At 43.8% G+C, this 16,131-nt stretch overlaps 1 protein-coding gene across 2 annotated transcripts in view; it reads right to left on the bottom strand.

The window, feature by feature from the left end:
- SRPX (sushi repeat containing protein X-linked) overlaps window positions 1–16,131 on the bottom strand; it is a 464,109-nt gene that overhangs the window by 226,631 nt on the left and 221,347 nt on the right. Inside the window, exon 2 of one of the 2 annotated variants that reach the window (XM_078658262.1) lies at window positions 13,602–13,667. The exons of the other annotated variant lie outside the window; for it this stretch is intronic. Coding sequence (XP_078514388.1) covers window positions 13,602–13,667 — 66 coding nt within the window. The remainder of the gene's footprint in view (window positions 1–13,601; window positions 13,668–16,131) is intronic. 2 annotated transcript variants of the gene reach the window in all.

The raw sequence follows: 16,131 nt of genomic DNA on the forward strand, positions 1-16,131 counted from the left end.
GCAGCCATGAAAGCAGTAAGCATTATCTAAACATCCTGCCAAAACAAACCTGATTACATCACACTAGGAAAAGCCAACATCAATAATTACGTACATGAAATCACACTGTGGCCACCCACTACCTTCCTCCAACTGTCAGGCGAAGATGCCAAGCTCTTCAGTTTAATCAATATGGATTAGTAAATAATGATTTTAAGTGTACTAAGACAGAGACATATTTGTCAGGCAAATGTGCCATACAATGCACACAGACAGCAGTTACCATCGAGAAGTTCTGTGGAGCTCTCCCTCTACGATGATTTTGTTATGTGCTCATGTGTTTATGTTTGAAGCGGACACGAGCGCTCTCGCACTCGTGTCAGCTCCAACTACTTTCCACGCGGCATCGTATTATTTAAATGGTACCGTGCGGTATGTGCGTCTTGTGTGTTGATTTGAATGGGGAGATAGAGTAGTAAATGGGGAGAAGTAGACGTTGGGATTATTCTGTTATTGTACATCAGACTCGCTTGTTCTGAATAAACGGCTCTTCACTGTACCTGCTCTCCTTCATCTTCTTTACTGGATTTGTGCAAGCAGGGCTTGACAACAGGTTTGTCATCAAACTTAGGGCCAATAGTCATGAGAATCAGCACCCAGTCCAGACAGTCCACTGGCATAACGAAAAGTGAGGGGGCCCCCTGCACGGTACTTAGAGGGGCCCCCTCCGGGCTCAATCAGGAGCTCTCCGGCCACAGTGCAGTGTTGAGGGGGGCCCTTGGAGCTAGAGGCCCCCCCGCACCACGGGGGCTGCGTGGGCCTGTGTTACGCCCCTGCCAGAGTCAGTCAGGCCCATCCATCTCTGTCCTGGCAGAGTTGAGCAGGTCTGTTTTCCATTTAGTAAAAGACTGGGCGGTCTATGACCTCCAATTCATGGCAATGTGTCACTTAGTAAGGGCCAGGGCCAGGGCTTGATCAATACATTTGTTATGGGGTCTGCTAGCTTTGGACCTAGACATGAGACGCAGCAAGCATGCTTTTTAGCATCTTCAAGTCACACTTACCAGTCCAGTTTGCAAAACAATCAGTGACAGCATTCCACAACCCCTTCAAAGTTGGGCACAACCAAATCATATGACCAAACATAGTATCATCCGAGCTATGGCAGGAGCAGAAGAGGGACACTTCAGGGTAAATGACTTGGTAATGAGCTGGAGTTAGATAAGTCTGGTGAACATAATAAAACTGAATAAAGGAGGGGGCGTTGCCAGCCAGAGAACATGGTGGACGCAAGATGAGAGCTTTGTGTACAGCAAATCATTGTTTCCATTGCAAATGTTTGCAGTCTGCCACACACAAAAGTTTAATAAAAGTATGCCCAGCATTATTTGCTGGATGAAGGGTAACTCATTAAAGATCAATGCAGACAAGACAGAGGTGCTAGTTTGTGGCTCACAGAATTTAATCTGTTCAAATGCCTGGTGGCCTGCAGACTGCGGTCCCCTTCCTGTCCCAGTTAGGACAGCAAAAAATCTGGGGGTCACCTTTGACAATGTTCTGACCTTCGATGCTCAGGTCAGCCATACAGTCAGCACCTGTTTCTATATTTTAAAAACCCTGAGAAAAATGCTGCTGTATATTCCATCTGAACTTCCTCGGTCCACTAACATCGCACTAGACACCTCCCAGCTGGAATACTGCAACACCTTGTACCTTCGCATCAATATAGGCTGATTCTTTACATTCCGAAGTATCAGTCAGCCAGGGAAGGGATCCGAGCCTTAAATTGGCTTCCCATCAGGAAGCACATTTCCTTCAATGCCCTGAATATGGTATATAAGGATATGCACAGCAAAGGCACACCACATTTGAAAACCATGGTACACTCCGAGGAGGACCTGGAGATTCTCCTCACAGAAAAAAATGGTTTCTCATAGATATCACAGGTCCTGATGGGGCGGCCGCTCCTTTTCTGTGGTAGCCAACACGCTTTGGAACCCCTTGCCCCCTTTCTTCTCCAAAGCGGACTATCTTCCGGTCTTCAGAAAACTTTTGAAAGCTTGGCTATTTGCTCCTTAGCTGGGTGTTGGCACTTCTCCGTCCTCCCCAGATCGATCTACGCCTTGACACCCTCGGGTATAAGTGTGCTTTATAAATATTATCCTACACTATCCTATCCTTCAGCCAGCTCATCCAGCAACATCCTTGCATGCAGTAGCCTACAACGCAGGCCTTACCAACCCAATCTTATCTTTGTAGACTACTCCTTGAAATTCCAGCCTCTCAGAGCTGGCCTGCGGTGCTGTACCAGAGCAGTACAAAGGGCCTGGACTGCGTGAGGGACCTCAGCTTGAACTGGTGACGCTGACAGCCCCTGATTTCTTACTGAGGCCTGGTGTGGTGGGCCGCTTTCGTTTTCCTCTCTCCTTTGCCACACCACCCCTTGTGGGAAATGGAGGTAAAAAGAGAACGGTCCTGAAGTGAATTGGTGCACCCTCCCACTGATGGGAGGCAGGTTACTTGTTGGGAGCACCAGCTGCGATGGCCTACAGGCCCTTGGCCTAGCAGCCGAACATCTGTTGGCCTCTGCTGTGGTGCCTGGCTGCACTCCAGGGAGGGATGGGGGCTGTGTAAGACCCAAACGCAGCCCGGTCCCCCCTCCTGGTGACTGGACTGAGACGCCTAAATCAGAGAGCCCCGTTTTCTCTGACAGGCCTGCCTGCCTTTCAGATGCATCAATGGGGTCTGAGACACCCCAGGGGTGAAATACCTTTTTGTGTGCTTGGGGAGGGGGGCCCCCACTGAGAGTGGTATGAGGGGGACCCGCATTGCCAACTATGGCGGTGTCCCCCACTGGCACCTAATGGGCATGCGGGCAGCTTGTCCCGTTGGCATTCACCAAAGTACCTTATATCCATTTCGCCTCTTGTTGCTCTGCGGACCGGGATTGGATCGCAAACCTGACAAGAGTCTGCTGCATTGCTTGGAAACCAGGGGTCCGCTCTCATTTTTCCCCTCAAGCTGGATTGCAGGTCCCATGTACTGTGGCCTGCATTGCTCATCTGTTTTCCCTCTCTACTATGACCTGATAATATGTGTGTACCAGCATGTGCTTCCTTTTCGATGACCGAATCAGGATACTGGAGGGCCGCACCGAAGACATGGAGAGAAGATTGCGACAAAATAACCTCAGAATCATTGGGTTGCCTGAGGGGATGGAGGGCACTAATCACACCCTTTACATAGAACACATGCTACAATCTGTGGTTGCCACAGAAGGTCTCTCCTCCAAATACGTGATGGAACATGCACACAGAGTCCCAGCAAGGGCTCCTGCACCTGGAGCCTCTCACTAGGCACCTTCCTGGGCTGGGGCAGGGATTAGCAACAGTCTTCCCTATTCCTGCCTCGGGTGGAAGCAAGCCCTTTGTCTTAAGCTCCAGTCTGGATATGGGAGCAGCAGTGCCTTCTCCTGCCCATGGCCGAGGCAGGGTGCTGGAGCACTCCATACAAGAGTAACCATTTACTTCCTCTTTTGTCCTAAGGGGACCTGGCTGTATTTTGTGCTCCACAGGGGCAATGTTACTGTTCCTGGGCTTGTTTGACCCCTGGTTGCCAGCTCTAGCACCCAGGAGTTTTTTCTACAGGGCTCTGGCCTCGATAAGGCTGCATGAAGTGAGCAGCATAGTTTGATGGATCCCTGCACAGACCCATCCTCGGAAAGTCTCCTGGTGCCCTCTCTTGCTTGCAGGGGCATCTTGTTCAGCCAACAAGCAGAATACCCTCCCTGTTGGATTACCCCGGCCCCATGACTTTGGCCGTCTTGCAGGGCACATGTTTGACAGTGAAGTGAATGGTAGCCATCCTGATGAGTTCAACCAATTGCAGGACCAGTCCACAGAAGTCTTAGTGGAACTCTTCAGAGTACCGTAGCAGGTCCAATTCCCGAACTATTCCTCAGGGGTCTTGTGCCGCAAGCTAATGTCATGTACTCAGAGGTGCGTGACTTAGATTTTAACATATGGTCATCACTTTCACACTCAAACACACACCAGCACGAAAACACACGAATAAATCACTCCCACACACTGTCCTCCCCGACTTCTAGGCGTCAGGGTGTCCCGATGATGAAGCATGACACCACTAGGGTGTGTGAGGTAATAAAATAACAAAAGGAATTGCTTCCTTCCCCACGCAGCGGTGGTGTTAACATTTCATACAGGGCATATCAACTACCTAAAAATAGTCTGTTCGAGTTAGCCAATCAATTCCTCTATGGCAAACTAGCTCACATGGGGAGTACCTTTTGTGATACAGTATTTACCTACGGAGGGTGTACTCCCTTTATAGTTCCTCTCGGACCCCCCAACCAAGCAAGGCTTATTTCCTCGCACGGTTTAGTGTTTCATGAAAAGGTATAAAAGCCAGGCACCGCTGAACAATCCTAGTGTGCCACATCAACACTCCACCTCTTCCTAACCCTCCTGCATAGCATTCTGGGATATTCCAACATGGCAAATCCAAATTGTCTGTGGAAAGAGCTTCCATGAAAGCCTCAGCTCTGCCTCTAGCTGACACAGCTGCCTGATTTTCTTCCTAACAAAAATTCAAAGATGAGCCCCACATGTGTTGGAGTCCAGAGCCCTGGCCAACCTCCTTTGTTTCTTTGGGCATAGGATGTCCAGACCAGGTGCTTGTGATGAGCTAATTATCAGAGCAGATTTCTTCCCCATCCCTTCCTTTCCTAGAAACTGGGTAAAGCACTGACAATGGCTCTATTGTGTTGGGAGGCCTTTGATCAGCCTTCTGGACAGCTGAGTAATTAACTTGCCCAGTATGGAGGACAAAGGTTTGGAAACCGAATAGGAGTTGAGCCACAGAAACATAACAAATCTTAAAATGTCATTAGGAGTGTAGGAATTATGTATGGGACTGTGGATCTACATGTGGGATGCATATTTACTTCTAGATTAATAACTCACTGGACACTGTAGGTTTAAGCAGCTTAAACTATACTTTGGTGCTGATTTTGCCTATAATGTGTAATTCTGTTAAGCACCACAGAATTTTACTAAGCTCTACAGACCTTCCGTGTGAATGCCCGCTCACATTATAAGGTTTACCCCAGGTCAGAATCAATCATTGAAGGGTACCTTCAGCGACAGGCTACCTTTGTGCAGATATTGAAGAAGATGGCAGTCTAACACATGCAGCCGGCACACAAGCGTGTTCTTATGTAACCAGCCATGAGCCACTTATGCTAGCTCTGCAGCAGCAACTTTATCTTAAAAGGCGATCTCTGTCAGTTAGCACTCTCAGACCATTTACTATGAATTTATCTGGAGTGAGGCTCAAAATAGGGTAGTCAAAAGCAAAACAACCAGGGGGATTAAGTGGCTGGAATTCAGTTTGCTACACCAACTGAAATTAATATATAAATTATATTAACAGGGCATTTTATTTTATTTATTGGTTGTTTGTATAACTTTATTATTCCAAAATATAACTGATGTTGGACACTAGAGCGGAGTATTAAATGCAAAATGAGGGATAGCATAGGTTTGTAAAGCCTAAAATCATATGCTTCATATGTCTTTTACCATCAAAGTATATTCTCATGATTAGGAGTCTCAGTAGTAAGTTGATAACAAGATCTAATAGCCAGCAGTCAAAGCCGAGTGAGAGGGCACAGGCAGATGCACCAGATATGAAGAGGTGAACCAACCAAGCATCTGGCGGATAGACAAACTAAGACCCCAGCTCCTTTATCTAGGCCCTTCAGGAAGCCAGGCCAGCTCTTCTTCTAGGAGAATGGACATCTCGTAAGCAGTCCCAGAAGACCAGGCCATCTTGTTGGTGGCACAACACAGAATTGCACAACTATGGTCTAAAACACATGTGTGTAACAAATGTGCTAAGTTGCCTCTCTCATAAGCGATGTGATGCTACAAACATGACTGGGGTTGTTGGTGGTGGCACCAGCAGCTTAAACAATCAGGCCAGGTAGCTTGAGGTGTAGCTTCCACAATGAACTCCGACATGTAATCCTCCTGTGTTCCATAGACCCTCCGTTCATGGGGCTTATTAGTCAATACTAAATACTCCCTGGGAGCAGTTTTATAGTGTTAGAAGCCTAATCCTCTTTCAGTACTACGACTTGGGCTCCAAACAAGTAGAAATCCTGTGAGGGATGCTATATCTGGTTTCTTTTCTGCAAATGACCGGGGGCTCTCCTTAGCAAGGGAGAATATTGACAAGTAGGCATGTAATCTACAAAATGATGCCTCTCACCTTGCCCAAGGGCTATGTGATAGGCATGGGCCACGTTGGGTCTTGTGGAGCAGAATGAAAGAGAAAAAGAGAAGGAACTTGGCAGATTGACTCTAGCAGAGATGCATGAATATGGAAGAGAGAACTAATGTGTTCCAGCAGGTCTGAGCTCGACAAGACTTGCACTGAACTCCGAAGAAGGCCCAAGTTGGGGGAATGGCCACATGAAGTGTTGAAGTGCTTTTTATCATTAAAAGGACTGATTGGAGCATGAAACATGGATGGCAAACCTGGCCTAGGAAACACAAGTGTATATTCAATCCCTATAGAGCACAAAAAGGATTACAAATGGGTCCCTAAATGTGAACATAAATCATATGGCACAGAACAGAATGGCTCAGTCAGTAGCCCCAGCCCAACCGGCCTCTGTGTAAACATGTAGAATAAAAGGCAATTCAATGGAAACTTACATTCAGCCTCAACGATGAAGCAAAATATACAGAATAAAATGCTGCATTTTCAACAGAAACCTTGTTTTCTACAAAACCCTTTAGTAAATAGGAACAAGTTTCCACAAATTGCTGCAACACTGGGAGTGGTGCCTACTGGACAGAGTCAGAGACATGATGGTGTCTGAGGAGGATTGTGTGGTCCAGTCCTAGAGGTAGACCAGAGTGGCCCATTTGTAGATGGTGAGGTGAATGGCCCACCCAGTGTGATTTCTGATTGCTACAGGTGCTACCTGATCCGTGGTTAGGTCGATGGTGGTTCCCAACCTATACCTCTTGGGAAAAGAAGTTCAAGTTGTAGGTATATCCAATAAGCAGATTACTAATACAGTGTCTGCAAACATACCAATCAAAATTGGGTCAACCGAAAATGATCATCAGATCATACTAAGTGACATGAGACTGATTAATTTGTTGGGTTGTGATCTGCTGTGAAATTCTTTTCTAGATTGCACACTTTATGGTGTGGCACTACAGACAAAAGATGACAATTCTGATTTCAACCTAAAATCACAAGAGTCAAGAGTGAATTTGTTCCCTGTTTTCACAAAAGAGGACTTGCCCCCTAATTTAAGAAACACAATGAAAGCGAAAGTTTTAGTTTTCACAGGTAAAGAGATTACATTATTAAAAAGTGAAGAACCAGCTCAGATCATTGAAAAGGTAAATGGGGTTCATCCTGCTACTCCTCAGTACAATCCTCCTCGTGAAGCAGAACAGGGACTGGCACTGGTCGTTGAGAAGATGATTGAGCAAGGCATTTTAAAAGAAGTGTTACAAAGACCTTGCAGCTCCCAGATTATAGGTTAAAAAAAACTAATGGTACATGGCGCATGGTACAAGACCTGAGCAACATTAATATTACTGTAGTCCCATGTTGTCCCATGGTACTGAATCCAGTTGTCATTTTGTTCCAAATCCCTGCAAGTGCTGAGTGGTTTAATATCATAGATTTGCATCAAGGATTTTCCTCTGTTCCTCTTCATGAGGATAGCCAGTATCTGTTTGTGTTCGCATTTTTAAATGGAAAAATGGTCTGGAGCTAAGTCCCACTGGGCTACACAGACAGTCCGAGGCAGCGAGAGGTCGAGTAGGTTAATATACCTGCTTTATTCATGGTAGCTACCACAAAAGGAGAAACTTCACCCGAACCTCATGGCAAATTGCACCATTTTTTTAATAGATTACATCAATATACTATCCGTAAGAGTGGCACTATGACTATTTAACAGGCCGCAACACTGCACAAGCACTCACCTCACTTTCTACCTTGGTCCTGAAGAAGCGCACAGGATCTCCCCCTGAGACCACTATACTGCGTGAAACATGTCGACCTTTCACATGTCCATAATGGACGTGACACTTGTCTAGCTACTGGGGGCCATTATCACCCTCAAGTAGCACAACCTTTTGGTTTTTTTATTGATTAAACCTACTACTCCCCCCCTCCAGCCATCTTTTAACACTGCACAGGACACCTCTCCGACTCAGACCCGCACACACCTTTACAGCTTTATCACTCAAAAGATCTCTAAAAAAGTGACCCTTTGGGGGACCCACAGGGTATTGCTTCGCCGGACCAACGAGGAGCACTGCCCAATGATGAAGAATGACATCCTTTGGGGTGTTTGAGGGCACCAAGACAAGGACATTCTGTACTTTGGCATTATATTAAGAGAACGACCTTCTTCCCTCTCTTTCTATCATAGTATTCGTAGGAACTGTGACTCACCTGTACAACAAGTCTACTTTTCAGGAGTACGAGTCACTGGACCTAGAGCCAGCTCCTTGTCCTCCCTCCCCCAGTGTTATACAGACAGTCCATCAATATTCTCTCAACTTCTGCAGAAAGATTTAGAGACTTTACAACTGCCCTGCAGTTCAGTGCTGGTGCAATTTATAGATGATCTGATTGTTGCAGCAAAACCAAAAGAAGCTTGTAAGCTGGACACAATTGACCTGCTGAAACATCTATCAGAAAATGGTCATAAAGTGTCCTGAAAAAAATGCAATATTGCCAGAAAGTGGTTATTCACTGGGGTCACAAATTTGAAAAAAGGAGTAAGAAAAGTGTCTACAGAACGCATATCTGTGATTCTAAATATTAATTCAACAATGACTCATAAGAATTGGAAATGTTTTTGGGAATGAATGTCTACTATTGTCAACGGATCCCAAACCTTTCCCTGATTGCAAAGCCTTTACAGAAGTTTACTCACTGTTATGTGAGTGATGGGTACCATGGAACAACAAATGCATGAATGCCTTCCTCAAGCTCTGACATAGCCTCTGCACTGCTCCTGCTCTTGGAATACTGACTATGAAAAATATTTGTATTTATTCTATTATGAAAGAGAAGGGTGCTCATTTTCAGTACTTAGTAACATGGAGGAGCAAAATGACCAGTAGCCTATTTTTCTTCTACATTAGTTCCAGTAGCTGCCTCACTTCTAGGCTACCTGAGGCGCATTGCCACAACCTGTCTTGCTATTCAACAGAGTGAAGGGATTGTGATGGATTAGACACTTATTGCGCTATTCCCTCATTCAGTTGAGATTTAGCTGACTCGAACATAGCATCTGACAAGTACTCGCCTGACAAAGTATGAGCATATTATTCTGGCAGATGAGGACATTACCCCACATTACCTTTTTATTATGAGTCTCTTGGGCCCAGAATGAGGTGGCTAAAGTGTGACATACCAGAAGACCCAGGTTCCCAAAAAACACAAGCTAACTATGAGTTTATGTGGTTCTCCCAAGCAGAATGGAATGCAACCCAGTCAAAGATTCAGCCTCCCAAAATACACCTAAATATTAGGAGTCTTTGGTATCTGGACAACAGCAAAGGAGGTGCAGCCCCATGGAAGGCACAACTTCCCAACCACCAAACCTGCTATGGGTCTGTGAAGAATGTTAGACTTTCTCAACCACAGAGTCAGTAGGTGCTGTACAGTGATAGGATCAGCTTAATGGATTTAATTCATTAACCAGAACTTTAAAAGGCATGCCTGGTTAGGTCAGGTGGAGGGGAGCAGGACGAATATGTTAGAATAGTACATGGGAAGAAAGAAGTTGTCACTGCTATAAAGAGCACTCAACAGTGGTTTTAGTAATCAAGTTTCACTTACACTGGTATTATAGAGCCAAAGCACAACAGAATTTGGCAGCGTTGCTCAACTTAAACTTTAGCAGCTGCTGGAATTGGTACATTGCAGTGAAACTGAGATAGCTAGCATGGCTTTATCACGTATTCTAGTCTTGGTGGGCGTTACCCTGTCAGTGTAGTGTCAGTAAAGGTTACTGGCTGCTACAAGGTAAGCTGAAGTAGTCAGAGGCTAGTGAATGCAGGGGAGATAGGTCACATCTCCTGGGTGGGTTGATGGAGATATTAAGGACCTGCACGTAAGGACAGACTTTTGGTAATCTTCACTCAAGGCAAACAGGAAAGACAGGCAGGCAGGGCGGTGGGAAGGTTTGACTGATTGGATTGCAGAAAAAGGGTAAACATGCATTGGCAAAGCCAGAAAGTGTGAAAGTTAGTTTTCTAACATATTATACTGCAAGCTCATGCCAGAATAAAAGAAACCCTGTCTCTCATGCAAGGAAGATGAAAATGTGTTTTTTTAGTGCCTGCAAGCAGGTAGGTGTACATAAAAGAGATATAGAAAACATGTCTCATTTTAATGCTTATCACAAGAAATTCTTATCAGAACAAAGAAAAGGTTCTATTGGCTTTGTATTACCATAACTAGAATAAATAGTTTCAGCACACAATGATGACTAAAAAATAAAAAAGACAAATGAATAGAGTTAGAAATGGAGATCTCTAGTTGGCAATGGTTTGCACCTTTGTCCAAGTAGGAACCCTTGCTTCTAGCCAGGGTAAGGGAGTTACGCCCTTAGACAACCGCCTGCTCACCCCCTTGGTAGCTTGCCATGAGCAGTCAGGCTTATCTCCAAGGCATTTGTGCACACATACAGTAACAGACTGAAAACACTACAAATGGAAACCACACCAGTTTAGAAAAATAGGTACACTTTATCTAAACAAAACAAGACCAAAATGACAAAAATCCACAGTGCATATGTCAAGATATCATCAAAATAGGTTATTCACAAAAATAAAGCTTGTAGCAACAAACAGCTCCAGCTGGGGCTATTATGACGTTGAGATGGAAATCCCAAAGTACGGCGCCGACCACACCATGCTCAGGCCGGACACAGAGGCATACAGAAGCCAAGGACAGAACCTTGGCAAGCGAGGAAAACAAAGACGGTGAACGGGGTCGGGGAGGTGATGCGTCGTTGGTGCCGGGCGGCATCAGTTCCTTACAACCACAGTGGAGGTGAGGCATCAATTCCTTACGACCACAGGAGAGATGAGCTGTTGGTTCCTCACTGTGAGGCTTGGGAGGTGAGGCATCAGTTTCTTACGATGATGCGGGGTCGAGGGTTTCTGGAGGTCACCCATGTCAGGTGTCAGCTCCGCGATGATGAAGCACAACATCGGAGAGGCCATGGGGGAGACAGCATTGTGCGAGGGGAACAGGCCCTATTCAGGTGCAAGGAAAACTCCTCCCACTACTCTAAACACAGCCATGGTCTATTTAGTGCAGCTCTGAGTCATCCAGGAAGGTCCAAGCACACCTCAATCCCCCACCGCCCCCATGGCTGTCTACAGTGAATGCACATCCCAGTCCCTTTCACTCCAAAACCAGACACTCAATTCACAAACAGGCAGAGGCACACAAAATGGTTAACCAAGAAAATGCCTACTTTCTGAAAGTGCCATTTTCAAACACACAATTTAAAAACCATCTTTACTAAAAAGAGTGTTATGAACTTCTGAGGTCAGAGAGCCTAAACTATATTCCTCAATCTTGTCCCATGGGAAGTTATACTTGTAAAATGTTACAAGGTATCTCCCATGTTAGCCTATGAGGCAGATAACCTTCCAATAGTAAAAAACAAAATTGCCAGTATTTCAATTTCAGGACATGTCACACACACACCAGTGCATGTTCTACCTGTCACATACACTGCACTCTGCCTATGGGGGTACCTTGGGCATACTTGAAGGGTGCCTTACATGAAAGAAAAAGGAAGGGTGGGCCTGGCAAGTGGGTGCATTTTCCAGCTTGACATGGCAGTTTTAAAACTGTGTACAGACACTGCTGTGGCAGGTCTGAGTTACCTTTACAGGGCTACTCATGTGAGTGGCACAATCAGTTTGTCTTGAGTGAATATGTTCATTTCAGGATGATAGAGAGGATTTTTGTTTCATTCTGTGACAGATTTGGGAAAATGAATACCAGATAGAAGAGGATGTCCATTGACAGAAATAAGCAAAAATACATTTGCATCTCAAAAAGAATTTCAATCCAAAGAAGCATAAAGTTGACCAACTTGTATCAGAAACTACACATAGTATGATCTGGCAAGGGTGATGGGCGTAGAAATTGAACTCTTAGGCATAGGATAGAGACCCGGTTTCAGCGAAAATCAGTTCTTGTGTATATAATGTGTGTATATGGTATTCTATGCTATAGTAACTCTTGTTACAGTGTAACACTGTTTTTTTTCCTATGTGAAACTAGGCTTCTGTAACTGATGTCATTTTATATCTCGCTAATCCTCATGTAAAGCGTTCTGATACCTCCGGGTCTAGCCAGCGCTATATGAAATTCTGAAAATAAATAAATTAATAAATTGGGCTCAACCACTCCACACAACAACATGTGTATTTGTAAAGTGCCCGTTCACTCAGGGCATCTTAGCACTGAATAACAGATGTTTATTGTTACCCAACTCAATGATACTCATGTTATCAACCTCAGAAGGACGAAAGGATGATTGGACCTGCCGGGAGTGGAACCTTTGCCCATGAGGTCAAACACAGGTGCCTACAGTGGATGCATTAGCCCACTAAGCCACCAGACCTAGCAAAGCCATCTGATCCACCTTCATAAGAACCTATGTTACTCTAAATCCCTGTCAATGATCATGAACAGTATACCAGAGCCTATGCCCTTTGTTGCGAGCTCTCTTGCCCTCCATAAAGGTCCAATGTATAGAAAAAAAACACGATAAAACATATGACTTGCTTCTTTTTACTTTCAAGAGTGGACTTTCTCTTCTTGGATTGAGCTCAGTGAATAAGCACCGGGCAATGACCAATGTCAATATCTTCAAGGTAGATAGACGTGGAGTTGAGAATAGTAAATCTATACTTATTGATACATACTTACTTTCATGACATAGTGGTAGTTCTGGATACAATATTTTGGCAAGATGACATGGAAAACTTGATAATTTTAAAAACACCCTAAAAATTCAAGTGAATTTTCAATCGCTTCTAAAGACTAGCTCTGCAAAACGACTGCGTTTACCAGCAAAGTCTTACCTTAATGAGCGTTCTTAGCATGCTGCAGGCCCTTTGTGACAATATCCTATGCACCATTTTTTCATGTTAATGCCCCTACGTCTACAATAGAAGAACATCTCCCATGTCAAGGTCTTAAGTTTCATCTGTGACCGTGAACGTCTGCAGATCCCAATTCTGTGAATCAGGATCAGGCATTCACCTTCTCAAATGCCACTTTTTGTGCATTCAAGTTCAACTTTGATGCTCAAAAAACATTGTGAATTGGTCCTGCAGAAAACTGACCCATTGCAAAAGGTTAAGAATGCACATCAAGTTCACATCAGCATTCTCAACTGTCTGAAACATAGGGTATTAATAACTTTTCAGCTTTTTAAATGTGCATTAGTGTTTTGTTCATGATTTATGAAACAGTGGCCTAAAAGGGTAGAATGTTAGTATGTAAAGCAAAGCGGTCACCTTTACTGGCATATCTATGGTGTGAGTATCTATCTTCATCGTCTTCTACCGCGTAATATCCCGAACCTAAAACAAAAACAAAGAGAAAAACTGCAAATAGGAGGAAATGAAACACCAACATACATAGACAACTGATTTGCTTTGCAAAAGTCATGCAGGTGATATTAATTGTGAAAGCAATAATCATCAATAAGCAGTGAAAATGGCAAGCTTCCGCTGGACACCAGCCATTATGCCCAGCATGCTGCATTTTGAAGCGGTAGGCGGTTTCTTTTAAACAATATTTCTCATTTGTTTAAAAAGAAGATTTGTATGCACTTACTGTTTCAGTGTGAACTGCATGCACGTTTATTACAAGTGGACAAAGCTGTCTTGCAGAGCAGTTGACAGGTTATGAAGACCTCCTTGAAACTGGCAGCAGTTTCAAAGGTTGGATTGTGAAACTTAAAAGGTGCAATGCAGTGTGTAAAATCTTTGTAGTAACTAGCCTAGTGCATTACATACCTTGCAGCAAGTGACAAGCAGTGACCACCTCCCACAATTACAATAAGTTACATCTGCATTCAAACCGCGGCCATTCCATAGCGTTAACCTACGAAATGTTTGTCTGTGAGGATTGAGCATACCATTGAGTGAGAGAGGATAACATTTCAATAATGTATATCAAATCCATGGTCTCTGCACTGTACTAAATTACACAAAAGATGATGGGTTAGTGTCTTCGAAATTCATCAGACCCACATTATCCTAATATTCATTATCTGTACCTTGGAATAAAGATATCTATCAACTATGCATCAGCCAGCCAAAGTCAAGGGGAACACTTGGATTTGCACGAAGACCCTTTTCAATACATCTATGAGTCAATGAAGATGAAATGTAACATTCAGCTCTCTCCCAAGAAGGGACATGCAGGAAGTATGTATTTTTAGAAGAACCTCAACCAAATTTAGGATTCGGAAAGGTTTTTGGTAGATCCAAAATGTTGCTATGTTTACAGATAAAAACAATGCCTTGAACACTATGATACAAGTTTGTAGGAATTTATGAGGACCAACATCAACATTAAAGAAAAACTACAGCACAGGGTAAACAATAGAAAAACCTCCCTTCATATCATCTAGACCTTTCTGCTATGTGTAACTAGCCACGCACTGGTGATAAGGGATCTTACTCAGCCCCAAATCATTGGTTTACTTTTGTTGTGAAGCAGACCATAATGTATTATGGAAAAATGAAATACATGGCTACTGGAATTATCCGCCAACAGAGGAACAAACAACGCTCCATTATGCAGTAGTGGTAAATGACTAAATTATAAAGCACAAAAAAGATAAATTATGCAGCATAATGTGACACATCCAGTGACTGGATTATTTGTCTCTTGTCATTTGCACAATAATAGTGCCGGATTGAGGAACAAAGTTTTTATTGAAATCTGTAAATTATGCAGCATACGGTAGATTTGCCAACTGTGGTAAATCCATAATTATGAATCTAACACCGCAGCAGCAGATTCACATACTTCCAATGGCCCTGATATGTTACTAGCATGCCGCAGACCACACTACCCAGTGGCAATCCCCTGTGTCCAGCAGCATCACCTCTCCATTTCTACAGATCTCTGCAGTCTCTTGACAACCTCTTGCTTTATTCAGACTTTGGTTTCGGTTTATACAAATGATGGCCATCTCTAATTCTGTCACTTTGGCAGGATCACCACAACCATCGTTTGGAAACTGAGGTACTTCTTCTAAGACTTAGAAAGTGCTTTAGAAAACGTAATCCTTGGTAGAAAGTTTTAATTAATGGCAAACAACTCAACATTCAGGTAGAAGTTAAAAGAAAATGCTTTTCTGATTAGATTCTGTAATTTGTGGTTTCGGTAAATAATCCTGTCTGCATAATCCACTTTTACTTTGTGTCTTGATGAAGCCCTCCCTATCCACAGTATACCTCACCACTAATATTTGAGTCAGATTGAGCAACAGGACAGACTAATACTCATATTCCATCAGAGCCACCAAGAAGTTTAAAACATCGCTAACCTTAGAAAATCCACCACAAGCTTTTCCTTGCTTTTGTGGGAACCAAATGATTGTCATCATACTATATAAATGCAAACCATTTTCCCTCTTCTATCCCTCCGCTATCCTTCTGAATCCAAATAACTGATAACTATCTACCACTCAAATTACTTTCATATTTCACTATAATAATTCACCACTAATCCTTATGGGCTCCGGAGTAGCGTGCTACTTGCCAAGAAAGTGCTTTTTTCAACACCCCATTAGGGGTAACAAGCTCTATATAAATGCAATCCTTTTTACCCTCTTCTATCCCTCCGATATCCTTCCCAATCCACATAACGGACTAATATCCACCACTCAAATTACTTTCATATTTCACTATACTAATTCACCACTAATCCTTTATGGGTCCCGGAGTAGCGTGCTGCTCGCCGGAAATAGCGCTTCAACACCCCATCAGGTGTAACAAGCGCTATATAAATGCAAATCCTATTTCCCTC

Source organism: Lissotriton helveticus, chromosome 8 (genome assembly GCF_964261635.1).
Source record: "Lissotriton helveticus chromosome 8, aLisHel1.1, whole genome shotgun sequence".
In the NCBI taxonomy this organism is placed as follows: domain Eukaryota; kingdom Metazoa; phylum Chordata; class Amphibia; order Caudata; family Salamandridae; genus Lissotriton; species Lissotriton helveticus.